The 13220-nt window shown below is 37.6% G+C and overlaps 2 protein-coding genes across 2 annotated transcripts in view; both read right to left on the minus strand.

The window, feature by feature from the left end:
* eef1a1a (eukaryotic translation elongation factor 1 alpha 1a) overlaps positions 1–13220 on the minus strand; it is a 48730-nt gene that overhangs the window by 27959 nt on the left and 7551 nt on the right. The window lies entirely within an intron of this gene.
* rin2a (Ras and Rab interactor 2a) overlaps positions 1303–13220 on the minus strand; it is a 59438-nt gene continuing 47520 nt past the window's right edge. The window contains exons 9-12 of the mRNA XM_007252224.4: positions 6679–6987; positions 6389–6520; positions 5764–5927; positions 1303–3471 (exon numbers count right to left, since the gene is read on the minus strand). Of these exons, the coding sequence (XP_007252286.3) occupies positions 3142–3471; positions 5764–5927; positions 6389–6520; positions 6679–6987 (935 nt within the window). The 3' untranslated portion in view covers positions 1303–3141. The remainder of the gene's footprint in view (positions 3472–5763; positions 5928–6388; positions 6521–6678; positions 6988–13220) is intronic.

Consider the following 13220-nt stretch of genomic DNA (forward strand, 5'->3'; position numbering starts at 1 on the left):
AAAGTGGTAAAGGAATGGCTAAACCAGGCTAGAATTAAGGTTTTAGAATGGCCTTCCCAAAGTCCTGACTTAAACCCCATTGAGAACATGTGGACAGTGCTAAAGAAACGGGTTCATGCAAGAAAACCATCACATTTAGCTGAACTGCACCAATTCTGTCAAGAAGAGTGGTCAAACATTCGACCTGAAGCTTGCCAGGAGCTTGTGGATGGCTACCAAAAGCGCCTAGTTGCCGTGAAAATGGCCAAGGGACATGTAACCAAATACTAATGTTGCTGTATGTATATTTTTGACCCAGCAGATTTGGTGACATTTTCAGCAGACCCATAATAAATTTATGAAAGAACCAAATTTTATGACTGTTTTTTGTGACAAACATGTATGTGTTCCGATCACTCTATCACAGAAAAATAAGAGTTGTAGAACTTATTGAAAACTCAAGACAGCCATAACATTATGTTTTTTTACAAGTGTATGTAAACTTTTGACCACAACTGTATATATATATATATATATATATATATAAAATTAAAAAACAGATGCCTACATCTCAGACTATTTTCTGAAGCTTGACCCGGCCTGAGGAATGTGGTGGTAAATCTCGGCCCGAACCGACCGGATTTCGGGTCGGGCCTCGGGTTAGGTCGGGTTCAGGCAGACAATCTAAGCTCTGCAGTGAAAGCTGATTTGTTAATCAGGAGTACAGGACAGAGTGCCTCTAGGACCAGGATGAAGAAGCTGTAGTGTGTTCAAAATTGTGCACTAGATAGTGCACTAGTGTTAGCTATGTTGTCGTGTTTTTTAAAAACTTAACAGTACATTTTATTCCCATATAGTTCACTATTATACACCAATAATAGTGTATAATAATGCAGTGCGGTGGTGTTGTAGAGCCTCAGAGAAAGATAGTTTGTTGTTTGGTCATTCCCTAATTAGTTCAATATACAGCAAATGCTACATAGTGAATAATGAATGAGTTAATAAGGGAAGCATTTTGAACACACCTACAGAGTTAGAAATATGGGTTCAGATGCATTTTTACATCCCCAGTGATATATGAGAGAAAAGGCAATAGTATCCTTTTGAATACTGTATCAGTGTATAAAAAAAGGTAATATGTTCTATATGACCACCTTTATAAACTAACACACTATTCAAGAGGATCCTACTGCTGCCTGAAGCCAGAAAAGTATTTAAACTTTAACCTGACAGGATTAATCACTATTTTTTACTAACATTATCACCACAAAAAAGTTTAATAACACACTGTGATTGATACAAATGAAAACAATAAAACTCAAAGATTTATATTCTCAATTTATTGTGTGCAAAAGAGTACTGTTCATGAATAAATGCAACATATGACAAACTGACTCTTAATGGAGTGCTAGTAGTGGAGTATTTGCAAACAAATACACTTTAATACAACTGAATTGAGGTTTTCTTTTTTTTTTCAGAAAATCTGTGAAAATCCCTGCACAGATCACATATAAATATATACATAACATACTTCAAATATCTTGTTAAAATTACATTTACATTACAAACCTAGACCTCCAAAACAATAACAACAAAAAACACTCAAACATTTTAACACTTTAACTTCACTGCTAACATGTTTCCAGACAGAGAAGGCAAGTTTTTCTATCAATGCTACAAAATGTTAGACTGCTAACTTCACTGATCTGGTCATGTGATATTTGACAGACAGTGTTCGTATGACTCTTTAAACTAATCTGTCCTGAGTTTACACCAATACATATAAACCCATAGCATTTTAGAAGAAAATCACACACTTGGTAAGTTGTTATATTTGTAGGTATGTTTACAGTTTTGAAAAACACAAAAAAGCCTCCATTTAACCCATTATTCCCTGATCATATATTTTACAGTGAAACATGAAAAAAATACTTGTGACGATCTTCTAAAACCTAATGTGATTCCGTTCTTTTCCTTTTCTCCTCTTTTCTATCTTCGCATCTTTTTCTTTGTGTCCCTTACATACCACCTCCTGCTCCATTGCACCTACTTGCAAAAACCATTGTAACTCATTGCACACTTACAGAAACTTGCCACAGAAGACTACGAACTGAGATGAAGATCAGATATATTCACATACAAGCTTTTAGCTTGCCAGTAGTACAGTATTTTATTTTTTTTTTTAACTTGGTCTCATGATTTGATCTTCATCCTGGAATGCATTATAAATAAACAGGGAGAAGAATACCAACAATGTGTGGACTAAAGTTTGACTACCAGAGCTAACTGATTTTGTTTATAATAAAAGACATAGGATAAAATATCACTGGCGAGAACGCCTGGTTCTTAATTTGATATTTTCTTACCAACAAATAAACACATGCAATATTATACTAATAACTTTAGATATAAAAAAAGAAAGCAGTTTACCAGCAACTGCCAAAAAAAAAAACAATATTACAAAATACCTTTTTCACTACGTATAAAAAAACATAATAATTATAAGAAACTGGAGATTGGATATGAATATCCATTCCTATATGTCCATGGTAAAGGCACAGCGTGCCTTACTGAACATGCCGGAAAGCAGATGGTGAGGTGAGCAGCCTCCTCAAGCCATCCACTCTTGAGTATGAACAGGCAGGCCATTTAACACATGCACAGTATAGGTCTTGCTCTTAATGGGAGAGCAATCGTATGAAGCACTGCAGTATTTCTCAGCATAGTTAAAACAGGCACTACTGAATTATAAAGTATAGAAAGTGCAATGCCCAGAACATTTTCCTGACAAAAAGATACTGAATAGGCCTGAAACCACCATGAGCATACTCATTTATACTGCACCAGTAAACTTTACACTTTAAGACCTATTTTTGTTTTAGCACTGTAGCATAAACAAACGTAGCTACCCTCACATGTCACGGTCGCGTGCCACTTCCCAAAAAGCCATGTTTCAGAAATAACCAAGACAAAAGACAGGAGAAAATGCTGCATCTGTCAGACACGTCCTTCCTTCCCCCTTTTCTCCCGGCTCAGAGACATTTTCCGTTTCCTTCAAACGCAAACGCTTCAAAAACAACACAGTAGCTGTGTGTTTGTGTGGAAAAACACACTGCATTAAAGCCGGAGAGGCAGCGGATGATCGGCAGCTTCCGGACAGCTTCAGGCACAGTTAGGCACGGAGTTGCCGTTGAGTTGATCTGCAGGGACAGTGAGGTTGAGGTTCTGGATGCGCCGATAGACGAAGTAAAAAGGCAGCACCTGTGGGCGACTGTGCAGCTCTGCTTTGATCTTTTGTGGGTGTGTGTCTGGGGCCAGCTGCTGTGTGGTCTCTTCTGTCAGCAGGAACAAGGCATAGCTGTCCGGGTCCGAGACTTTAAACTTTTCAGCACATTTCCGACACACCTCCTCTGTGGTGGCGTACGGCCGCACCTGCAGGGTTTTGGCAGTGCAGCCGCTGCCTGGTTCCTGCAGCGCCACTCTTAGGTAGTTCTAAAAACAAACAAACAAAAAAAAAAAGATGTTAGGGCACCATATCTGAATTCCTGTAAATAATACAGAATAAATAAAATGTACAGTAATATATAATAATTAAAAGTAATCTCTTATGTTTAGACTGCAGACCATTTTTTTTCTTAAATTAAATCTGTTGAGGGTTTTTATGCTTTTTGCAAGTGGTCAGATCAGATTTGTGTGAGGTCATTAACTAACCTTCTGCAAACTTATTTTTCTGTCCCTGGTCCCTTCTTTCCCACCACTTTTGATTTAATGTGGTCATTGTCTGTAGTTTTGTTAGTGATGCAAAAGATACTATGAAATATGATGTTTGCATCCAGAGCATTCAGACTGAGATCCATTAATGCATATCAAATGGCAATTACATTTTTAAAAACCTCAAAACATGGTCTGGATTTGATCTAGATATTCCAAAAACTGCAATTATTGTGTTTTTTCTGTCCAGACTATCAAAAATTAGTATGGGTATGAGGTAAAATTGGATTGGGCTAGCAGTCTTAACATAGCCTAACATTTAACATAATACATGAAAAATATATGATAATACATGATTTTAAATCTGTGAATTTAGTAACTCCTTTTTAGGACAAAAAAATCCAGAACCTTTTTTACAATGTCTTGATGTGTTTATAAATGAATGTATTAACAGCAGGATTTTAGAAACATAGTTACTGGATGTAATATTCAGCACTTTGTAATAATTTCAGTGACTCAACCTATTCAGTATCTCACTTATATAATATATTATAATATATTAACTTTCACAGATAAATAATATTTTTGTTATATGCAATATTTAATATTTGATGTTGTTACATATAAAACATATTATACAGAGGTCCCAAATTTGTCATGATGCAAAGTAACCCTGGTTCTGATAACTCTTTTCCTCCCTAAAACTAATAATGCACAATCCATGATAAAGGACGGATGTGAGAAAACCTCTCACACACTGAAGATCACACACTGGCTGATCATGCCAGGCATGGCTGGAGTTCAGAGTCTATTAGTAGCTCAGGCACACAGTATTCCCAGGTTGTTGAGTGAGAAATGGCAAACACTAAGAACAGCGGTGAGAAACAGCCAATGAGAATTTAAGAGGAAACTCTTGGGGAACAAAACAAGAACAACAAGAACCACAACAATCAGAGCGAAGGACACTCTGTGTTCCTTGTGGAAACGGGAAGTAGAAGGGCGGTTAGTGGTGCTCTGGCAACAGCACGGATTTTTGCGTTTCATTCTGCATCATGTCTCGTTCAGGATCAGCGCTTCCTTTTCCTCTGAAGTGAAAGAGTGTACAGTTTCTGTACAGAATCAACTTTTTTTAATCCTGACCGGAACAAAGCCTTAACAAACCTGATCAGAATTTATACTTGTGTACAAAATAAAGCCACGCTATTTAGAGTTAGATATGTTAGATGGGCACAAAATGCTACAGTAAAATTTATTTAGTATGTAAATGATGTGACATTCTAGAAGATTTTTTTTTTTCGTCTCTGTTTTTCTTTTTTTTTAAAGATCATTCCATAGAAGTGTTAAATGTAATGGAATGTGCTAAAATTCAGTTTGATATCCTTGATTTTCTCGCTACCTGATTTATATATTTTTTATTTTTACGACTTCCCCCATCACTAGTAATACCTCAACACCAGGAGGATGTAGACTAACACATGCCTTCTCCGCCACATGTGAAGTCAGCCTGGCTGTCTGATTTTTTTAAATATGCCTTAGTAAAATCACTTCACAAACTTAACTGGTGGCTTTTCTTTGTTTGTGACCTTCTTATGAGAAATAATCATTGGACAGTATTGTGCAAGCAACATGTCGTAATATTACTGTAATCTACGCATTAGCTTGTCTTTCCTTTCAGTTTTGAATGGTGGTTTTAAACCAGAAAAGTTAGTCTGCACTGCTGTCGGTAAAACTGAGCGTTTTCTGTGGAAGGTTTGCTTTTGTTTTACGGTGATTCAGGCGTGGAAAGGAAAAAGCACATTTCCCATGTAGTTGGTGGCCTGTCGTTTATGGTAAACAATTGAAACTGCTGCATGTTTAAACAGGTAGAATTGTGACACTATACTACAAGTTTTCATATTTTCCTATATTACGCTTCCACATTTCAGACATTAAAACCTCTCTTCAATGAGGCTGGAAGTCATAAAGTAAAGTGATTATGAAATCTGAAAGTCAATGACCTTCCACTTGGTCTAACACACCTTGAACTTGACTCACACAGGAAGAACATTAAACTTTGGAAGGTGAGAAGCTCACCTGGAAGTCATCCACAGTTGGTGTGGTGCGCTGGGCTGTGCGTCTTCTGTGCCACTGGTGGAGTGTGTTACGGGTTTCTGAGCTCAGCACCCGTGCAGCCTGCTCCTCCTGGAAGTTCTTAATGAGAGACATGGCTCCATACGCACTAGTCAAGTAGTATCCACCTACAAACAAGTAGAGAGGAGAGGAGCATTTAGAGGACCCAGTTCATACACTGCATTCTATATTTGGCCACATTCTCTGAAAGCTTATGGACATGGCGAGAAAGAAACAGCAGCCCTGGAAACCTTGGATACAGTGAAGATACTAGTTTAATGAAACACAATCACTGCTATATGGACCTGACAAAAAAGAAACTCTGGCAAATTTACGACAGAACCTTCCAGGCTATGTGAACTAGTTAGAAAATGTAAACATCTATTTGATGATCCATTTGATATTTTTGTCTTTTTTGTAGTAAGTACATCACCACAAACACTCCCACTGTCACCTTTTTGATGTTGTAAGAAAGTTTAAACTTTTGAACTGCCCTAAAGTGAATGTATTCATTTTTGCATGTTAGGGGAATATAAATAAGCATTATCTCGACGTTCTTCTAGCTGATGTTGCGTCAAGGGTGAGTTACCTTCTCCATGCAGTTGGGAAGGGTCTAGTAACTCCATCATATACTGAATCTCTGTGTCCAGCTGAGGCATGTCACACTGGGCCAACACATAGGTCAGCATGGGTAGGAAGTCATCTGCTCCATACATTCTCCCTAGCATCACACACAAACAGACAAACGGGTCAGAACATGCACATACGCAAGTATTCTTCATACGTCCACATCTGATTTACAAAACAGATCCCAGTAAACTAGCTAAAAGGTATTTTATAAGTTTGCTAACACTAACATTTCCAGGCACTCTTTCATACCTGAATTGTCTTCCATGATGGTGTAAATGAGCTTGCACACACGCAGCAGGAGTGACACCTTCTTCTCTGGTGAGTAGAGCTTGCTCATGTTTTGAAACTTATGTCGGATCTTCTCTATGGCCATAGGGTCCGGAGGCATGGCTCCGTCTACACCCATCTCCGCTGGCTGCTTAGTTTTGGCCAGTGCCAAATTCTCCTTCAGCTGCTGCCAGGCGCCACTGCTCATCTCGAAGTCGTGCAGAGCTGCTTCCACCACAGGTTTCAGAGGCTTCAGTATACATTTATGCATGGCCTTCTCCAGTACCTGATCTGGAACAGAGAAAAGAAGAAAAGGAGTTAATAAGAAGAAGGAAGTATGATCAGCTAGAGCTGCTTAACCAAATCATTTATATGGAAACCACTTGCGTGAGAACATAGATTAGAACAGAATTAGTCAGTGGAATATTTAAAATATTATCAAAATATTATGCCAATAGGAGTATGTGATGCAAATGCATCAAATAAATCAGAACAGTGTTTTCTTTTTTCGTGTTGATATGACTCTAAAAAAAGCTGTATTTAGAAGAGTTACAGACAGAAATGACTGTGCCTGTGAGTAAACAGTCTTTGGTCTCCCACAGAGGTGAGATATTTCCATTTCCTCTTTAGAAAGGGGAATACCTGCTCTTAATATTTCCACAGTTTCACAGTTCTCCAAAACATCAAGTCTACAACTAATGCTGAAGTCCATTTACCTCAGAAGTCGGATGTCAGAGCAGGGAATGACATAACACTTGAGTTGACAGCATTCCAGTTAAATATTCCAATAATTTAACACTATTTTCTATTTCTCAACATTAACTAAAACAGTTAGCTAAACACTTAGAAGGTTACCACAACTGGTTTGGTATTTTTTTCATTGATATTTTAAGGTGAATCTAACCAAAATATTTTCCCACGCAATATTGCTTATCTTTGTTAGCAATTTGAGTTGACAATTACACACTATGCAGCATTTTGTTCTTCCATGTTGAAGAAGTACTGTGTGTGTGACTTATTTAATGAATAAAAAGAATATATAAAATGACTGCTTTTACTACTGTTAAAGCATGTGTACAGCAGCCATCTTGAATTCAGAACTCAGAACTCTGGGTTGATGAGACCCTCCAGAATTCCTGAGCAGGAAATCCGATTTGTGGTAGCGTTCCAGTTGAAATTTCCTACTTGGACCTCAGATATCCCATCATTCAAGTTCAAATACAACAGATTTCAAGTCTGTTCTCTATATACCAGTTATAAGACTTTAATAAACCTAAAATCTAGCCTTTACCTCGTGACACAGAATGTGCAACTCTGGTTCAAAGCTCACAGCCAAACTGAATCATCGTGCATAAAAAGAAGGGAGTATCTGAAGTACTGGAAATAAAACTCATATGGTCTCAGAAAAAGAACTTAATGTGTAACTCTGACCGCATAGGTGGTTAAGAATGCTGACTATGAAGCGAAATGTGCTCTTGTCAGCACAAGGATTAAGGAGAAGTGATGCCTTCTTCTCAAGTTGCTCGTCATCAGACACGTGAGCTCCATCAGCACAGTGCTTAGCATTTTCTGCACTTTTTGTCCCCTTTTCTTTGGCATCTCTCCTTCAACCTCCTTCCCTGCTGAGTGCAAAACCCGCTGATGTAATCTGTGTTATGTGAATGTCTTTCCACAGTAAACTAAGAGCAGCTGGTAAACATCATGGTATTGCAGTAAAACAGAAAAGATGAACCACTGGCTACATTTCTAGGTACTGTGAAACCACAATCATTCCTCTTGGAATAAAAAACAACAGACACCATACATACTAGTTTACTAGTTTAGTCACATCCATCTACAAACTAGGGCACCTATTCACTAATTCAGAATTACTATACACTGTAAAAACATTAATTAAGCAAGACTATCCTTACATTACATTTTCCACAGAAATAAGACTGGGTGCTATTGCTGAAAAAAGCATCTCAATATGCTTAAGAGAAATCGCGATATAAAATATAATACAATATAAAGTATGATTGTTATGTACCAGTATTTGTAAAACCCCAATTGTAATGTTTTTTTGCAAATATTTACTCATTTTGAATGTTAAGGTTGCAACATGTTCCAAAGGAGTGAATATTTGCAAAAAGCGATAAAGTCCATCCATTTAAACATTAAATATCTTTTCTTTGTGGTGAATCCAATTGAATATATACTGAAAAGTATTTGCAAATCATCGTATTCTTTGTTTTTATTAATGTTTTACACAATTTCACAACTTCATAGGAATTGGGGTTGTAACACGAACGAACAGCATGTTTGATAATAAAATAGTAATAAATATCTAACAGTTTATTCAAGCAACAGGTTGAGCATAATACAAATTAGCATTCGCAATTAGAACCGGTATTTTGTCACTTGAGATGCACACAAATGGTAACCTGTATAAAAGCATTGGTTGCAAAATACAGTCATCTTGTATAAAACAGTATATATATATATATATATATATATATATATATATATATATATATATATATATATATATATATAGAATGTATAAACATTTACAGTAATTTGCTCAGCCCTACATAGAAATTGAATAGAAAATAATCCTATAACTAATCATGACTACAAAAACCGTGGTTCTTTTTTTAGTGTTGCCACAAAGGCAGATCAAACAGATTACATACATGATGAAGCCCATAGCACTGTCTATCATGCATTATGTTTATTTTTTTCCCCAGGTACACTCTGCACCCAAATGGGTGGGGCAATACCGGCTAAATCTACTACTTGTTTTTCCATCGCAAGAGAGCATTGCCTAATTTGGTGAGGACAGCACACAGATTTCCAGAAGCAACATGTTGGACTGGTTCTAGGAAAGCAGCACAGACAGTAATGAACATATTGTGGATTTTTTTACAGGTTGCCTAAGGATATAACTGAAAAGTGTCGGTGCTCCACAGCAGTACATGCTGGCAAATTATAAACACGAGATGTTGAGAAGTAGACATGATAGCATTTTAAATCTATTCATGATGGTTTTCACATTCCAGATAACTTAATTCTCTGATCAATCAATCAAACAATAACTCAATGCAGTTCTTGAGACATTTTCCATTTTGCCCGTGCTCAGAGTAGCACTAGAAATGTGCTCTTTGTTGGGTTAACACACACAGATACAGCCATATAGAGATAGGTTGGGGCTTTGTTTTAGCAATTTAAGGGACAAAAAGGCATTTTCCCCCCACTGCATTGTACACCTACACTTCTAGGCTTTACTCTGGTATCTGGATGTTTTTTTCATTTCTTACTTGCTTGTGTCAGAGTTGAAAGTTATTGTCTCTCGTAAACCATACAGAGCACTGAATAGACCGAGGGAATAGTCATCCAGCACAAACTAGCTATTTCTAACATCTCAAAGCTGCAGTTGCATTTACATTTTTTTTATTCACTCACAATGGCAGCTCAAAGAAGTATGCCATGGTCTTTAGAAGAAAGATGTATAAATGTTTCTTGGATAGGTTGCTGACAAAAGAATCCAGAAAGAGCTCCAACATAAGTAATCAGAAACAGGTAGAGTCACGTGCTATAGATTCCACATAAGGATGCGCAATATTGGAAAAAATTTACATTGCAAATGTCCTTTTTTCGACTATATATAAATATATCGCGAAATTAAACAATGCAGGGCCTATGACACTAGCTGAGTCAGCACCAAACACTCAAAATCCGAGGAAAACAGCAAAACAACAGTAATCGGCCCTTTACATGTACCAAACAGGGCATCTCTCTATCATACACAATAGTTTTCTTTAACATCCCTATTACATATACTTAAAGATTTAGCATCTGCCTCCTGTTTACCATCAGCCTAAGACACCTAAGGAACCACAAAAATCCACTCCATGTAATCCTATATAGGTTATAATCTATCCAAGAATTATCTTAGATGTTTCAAAGTTTGCCTTATTTCTTCACAAAAAGCTGCATGTCGTTAACTGCAGTGTTGCTACACAGATAAGTGGAACCTTGTCGCAAATGGACACTGACCGATAGCCTGGAGACAAAGAGGAGCCGAGGCTCACCAAAAAAAGAACACAGATCAGGAGGAGCCATCGGTCAAGGCCAAGCTCAGTCTGGAAGGCTGCCTTCAACTGTATGCAAACATCCCTTTCCCAACAACAACAACCACGCTTCCTCCCACTTAGCTCCACAGTACAGCGCAGGAAAACAAGCCACAGGCTAACAGAGAAAAGAAGTGAATTCACTGTTGCCTCCCACACAGCAAACACTCTACAGTACACAGCATAGTGAGATACAGCCACAAATGACATCACTGTCCAACACACAGACAGACAAAGAGTGCACAAAAAAAACCTATATTGAATTTCACTTCTTTAGTTCCCTTTAGAAACACCTCAAACCCACTACCACTCATTTCCACTACCTGCAGTTTTCATTCCTGCTTCTGCATTTTAGGAAAGTACTTAAACTTTGAGGACTAATAGATAGATAAAGAGACCATGGCTATTTCTCCTCTATGTGTTGTTGTCTGTTTTTGCCTGATGCCATGCTTCACTGTACAAGCTGTATTTTTAAGTAGTCTTGAACAGTTAAAGTTCCCGGAGGTGTTCTTGCTTTGCCATGAAAACTGCTAATGTAATAATGCATCTGTCGGTGACTTGCAGACGAGAACAAGAGTAAATACCCAGCATTCACTGTAAAATATGTGCTCATGTCTTTGCAGAAGATGCTGTTCAGGCCCACAATTATAGGTTTTTAAGTTCTTGAATTTAAAAAATAAGACATGATATGGGTAATCATGTTGCCAAATATGTTTTTATTTTTAGTTCGGATAATAGTGACCAACCTAGAATGTGTAATTTACCGTTATAGTCTCCAGTGTTATTATTAATTAACTTAATAAAATAGCAAATAAGGAACATCTTAATAGATGTCTGTCATTTTTTTAATTCTTGCGAGTTTGTTCTTCCTTGTGTTTTTGATATTAATAAACACCCCATATTGCGTTCTCAATACAATTATTGCTAAGGCATCTTGAGGGCTGTTAGCAGCAAGGGTGAGGGGGTAATAATAGCCCTGTGAATGAGACAACCCAATCTCAAGTGTCAGCAGCTCTTTGCTGATATGCGATCACCCCTCTCCCACCTTTGGACAAAGTTAAAATCACTTTCTCTGCAGAAAACCCTGAATATGAAAAGTGTGGCTATGCTGTTCTTGTTGTGTACACTAATAAAATAATAGACATTTTGCACACACAGGCAGTTCTATGCTCCTTTGTGGGGAAAACACATCAGAGTGCAATGGGGTGAAAACAGTCTGTTTTTCCCCTCATGCTACATTCTCGACTCGCTTACACCCACTCGCTCACTTGCAGTTTGGCATCAACAAGTAAGAGGGGCTGCCTCGAAAACCCTGGTCGGGATTGGAGGAAAGCTCAAAGCTAAGAAGAAACTGGCCCACTTGGCCAGAGGCCAGAATTAGAACATCTGGAGTGAAGTCCATTCATCAGAGCTTAGAGGAGACAACTGAGCAGTGTTTACACGCTGAGAGAAAGGAGCCTGGATTATGCAGAGTTCCTGAAGTACCAAAACAAGCTTAATCAAAAACAATCCTCGAACTGTAAAAGCTTTCCAAAAGCTCTTAACGTACCAACTCACTAAACAGAGGCTTTCATGACAGGACTGCAGTTTTATTCAGAGCTTTTGTTTACACACACTGATGCTGAATGGAACTGCAGGTCATAAAAAGAAAAGCAAAAGCCTGTCTGCCTGCACATGTATGTACCTGCTTGCCTTTCAGCAGTATGCCTGTATGAATGTCCAGTCACACTAACAAAGCACTAAAGCCAGCAGGCCAAGAATAACACGCGTGATCCGGCAGGGATTCTACTTTAGGAGCACTCAAAGTGACATTGATGATGAGTGATCGGACACCGGTACACAGACACATTCCAAACAAATGAATATTCTCCCAGCTGCTGCGTCTGGTTAGCGGATGTGCTAGCACTATGTGGTGGAAGTCATAGTACATAAACACAATATTTTTTGTACTTTATTGTGATACACTACTATGTAACTATCTCAGGAGGAAGCTGATACTCCTTACAAAAACCAGAGCAGCATTTATTCTACTAATATGTATTTATCTAATTACATGCCTAGGCAAAGATTAGATTAACTGATTAGATAGACTATTTTTCAGTTACAAGTACATTTATCATTATTGTTATCAGCAAGATAATAACTGGAAAGGTGAACTATTTTAAGGTCTTATGAGTAGATAAGAGAAACAGTAAATTCACTATAATTTGCTTACTTTTCTCTCAATGCTTTTTTTCTCACAAATGTTTTTATTAATTTTAAGGATTTTACAACCACACATCATCCTCCCACCCTAACACCCAAAGCTCACTCTATTAATACAAGCTTAAGTTTACATGTTTACAATGTTTTACATTTTGTAAGAAGCTTAACCACATGTCTTTAAAGTCTTCACACTTCCCTTTAGCTATA

This window comes from Astyanax mexicanus, chromosome 7 (assembly GCF_023375975.1).
Source record: "Astyanax mexicanus isolate ESR-SI-001 chromosome 7, AstMex3_surface, whole genome shotgun sequence".
Lineage (NCBI taxonomy): Eukaryota > Metazoa > Chordata > Actinopteri > Characiformes > Acestrorhamphidae > Astyanax > Astyanax mexicanus.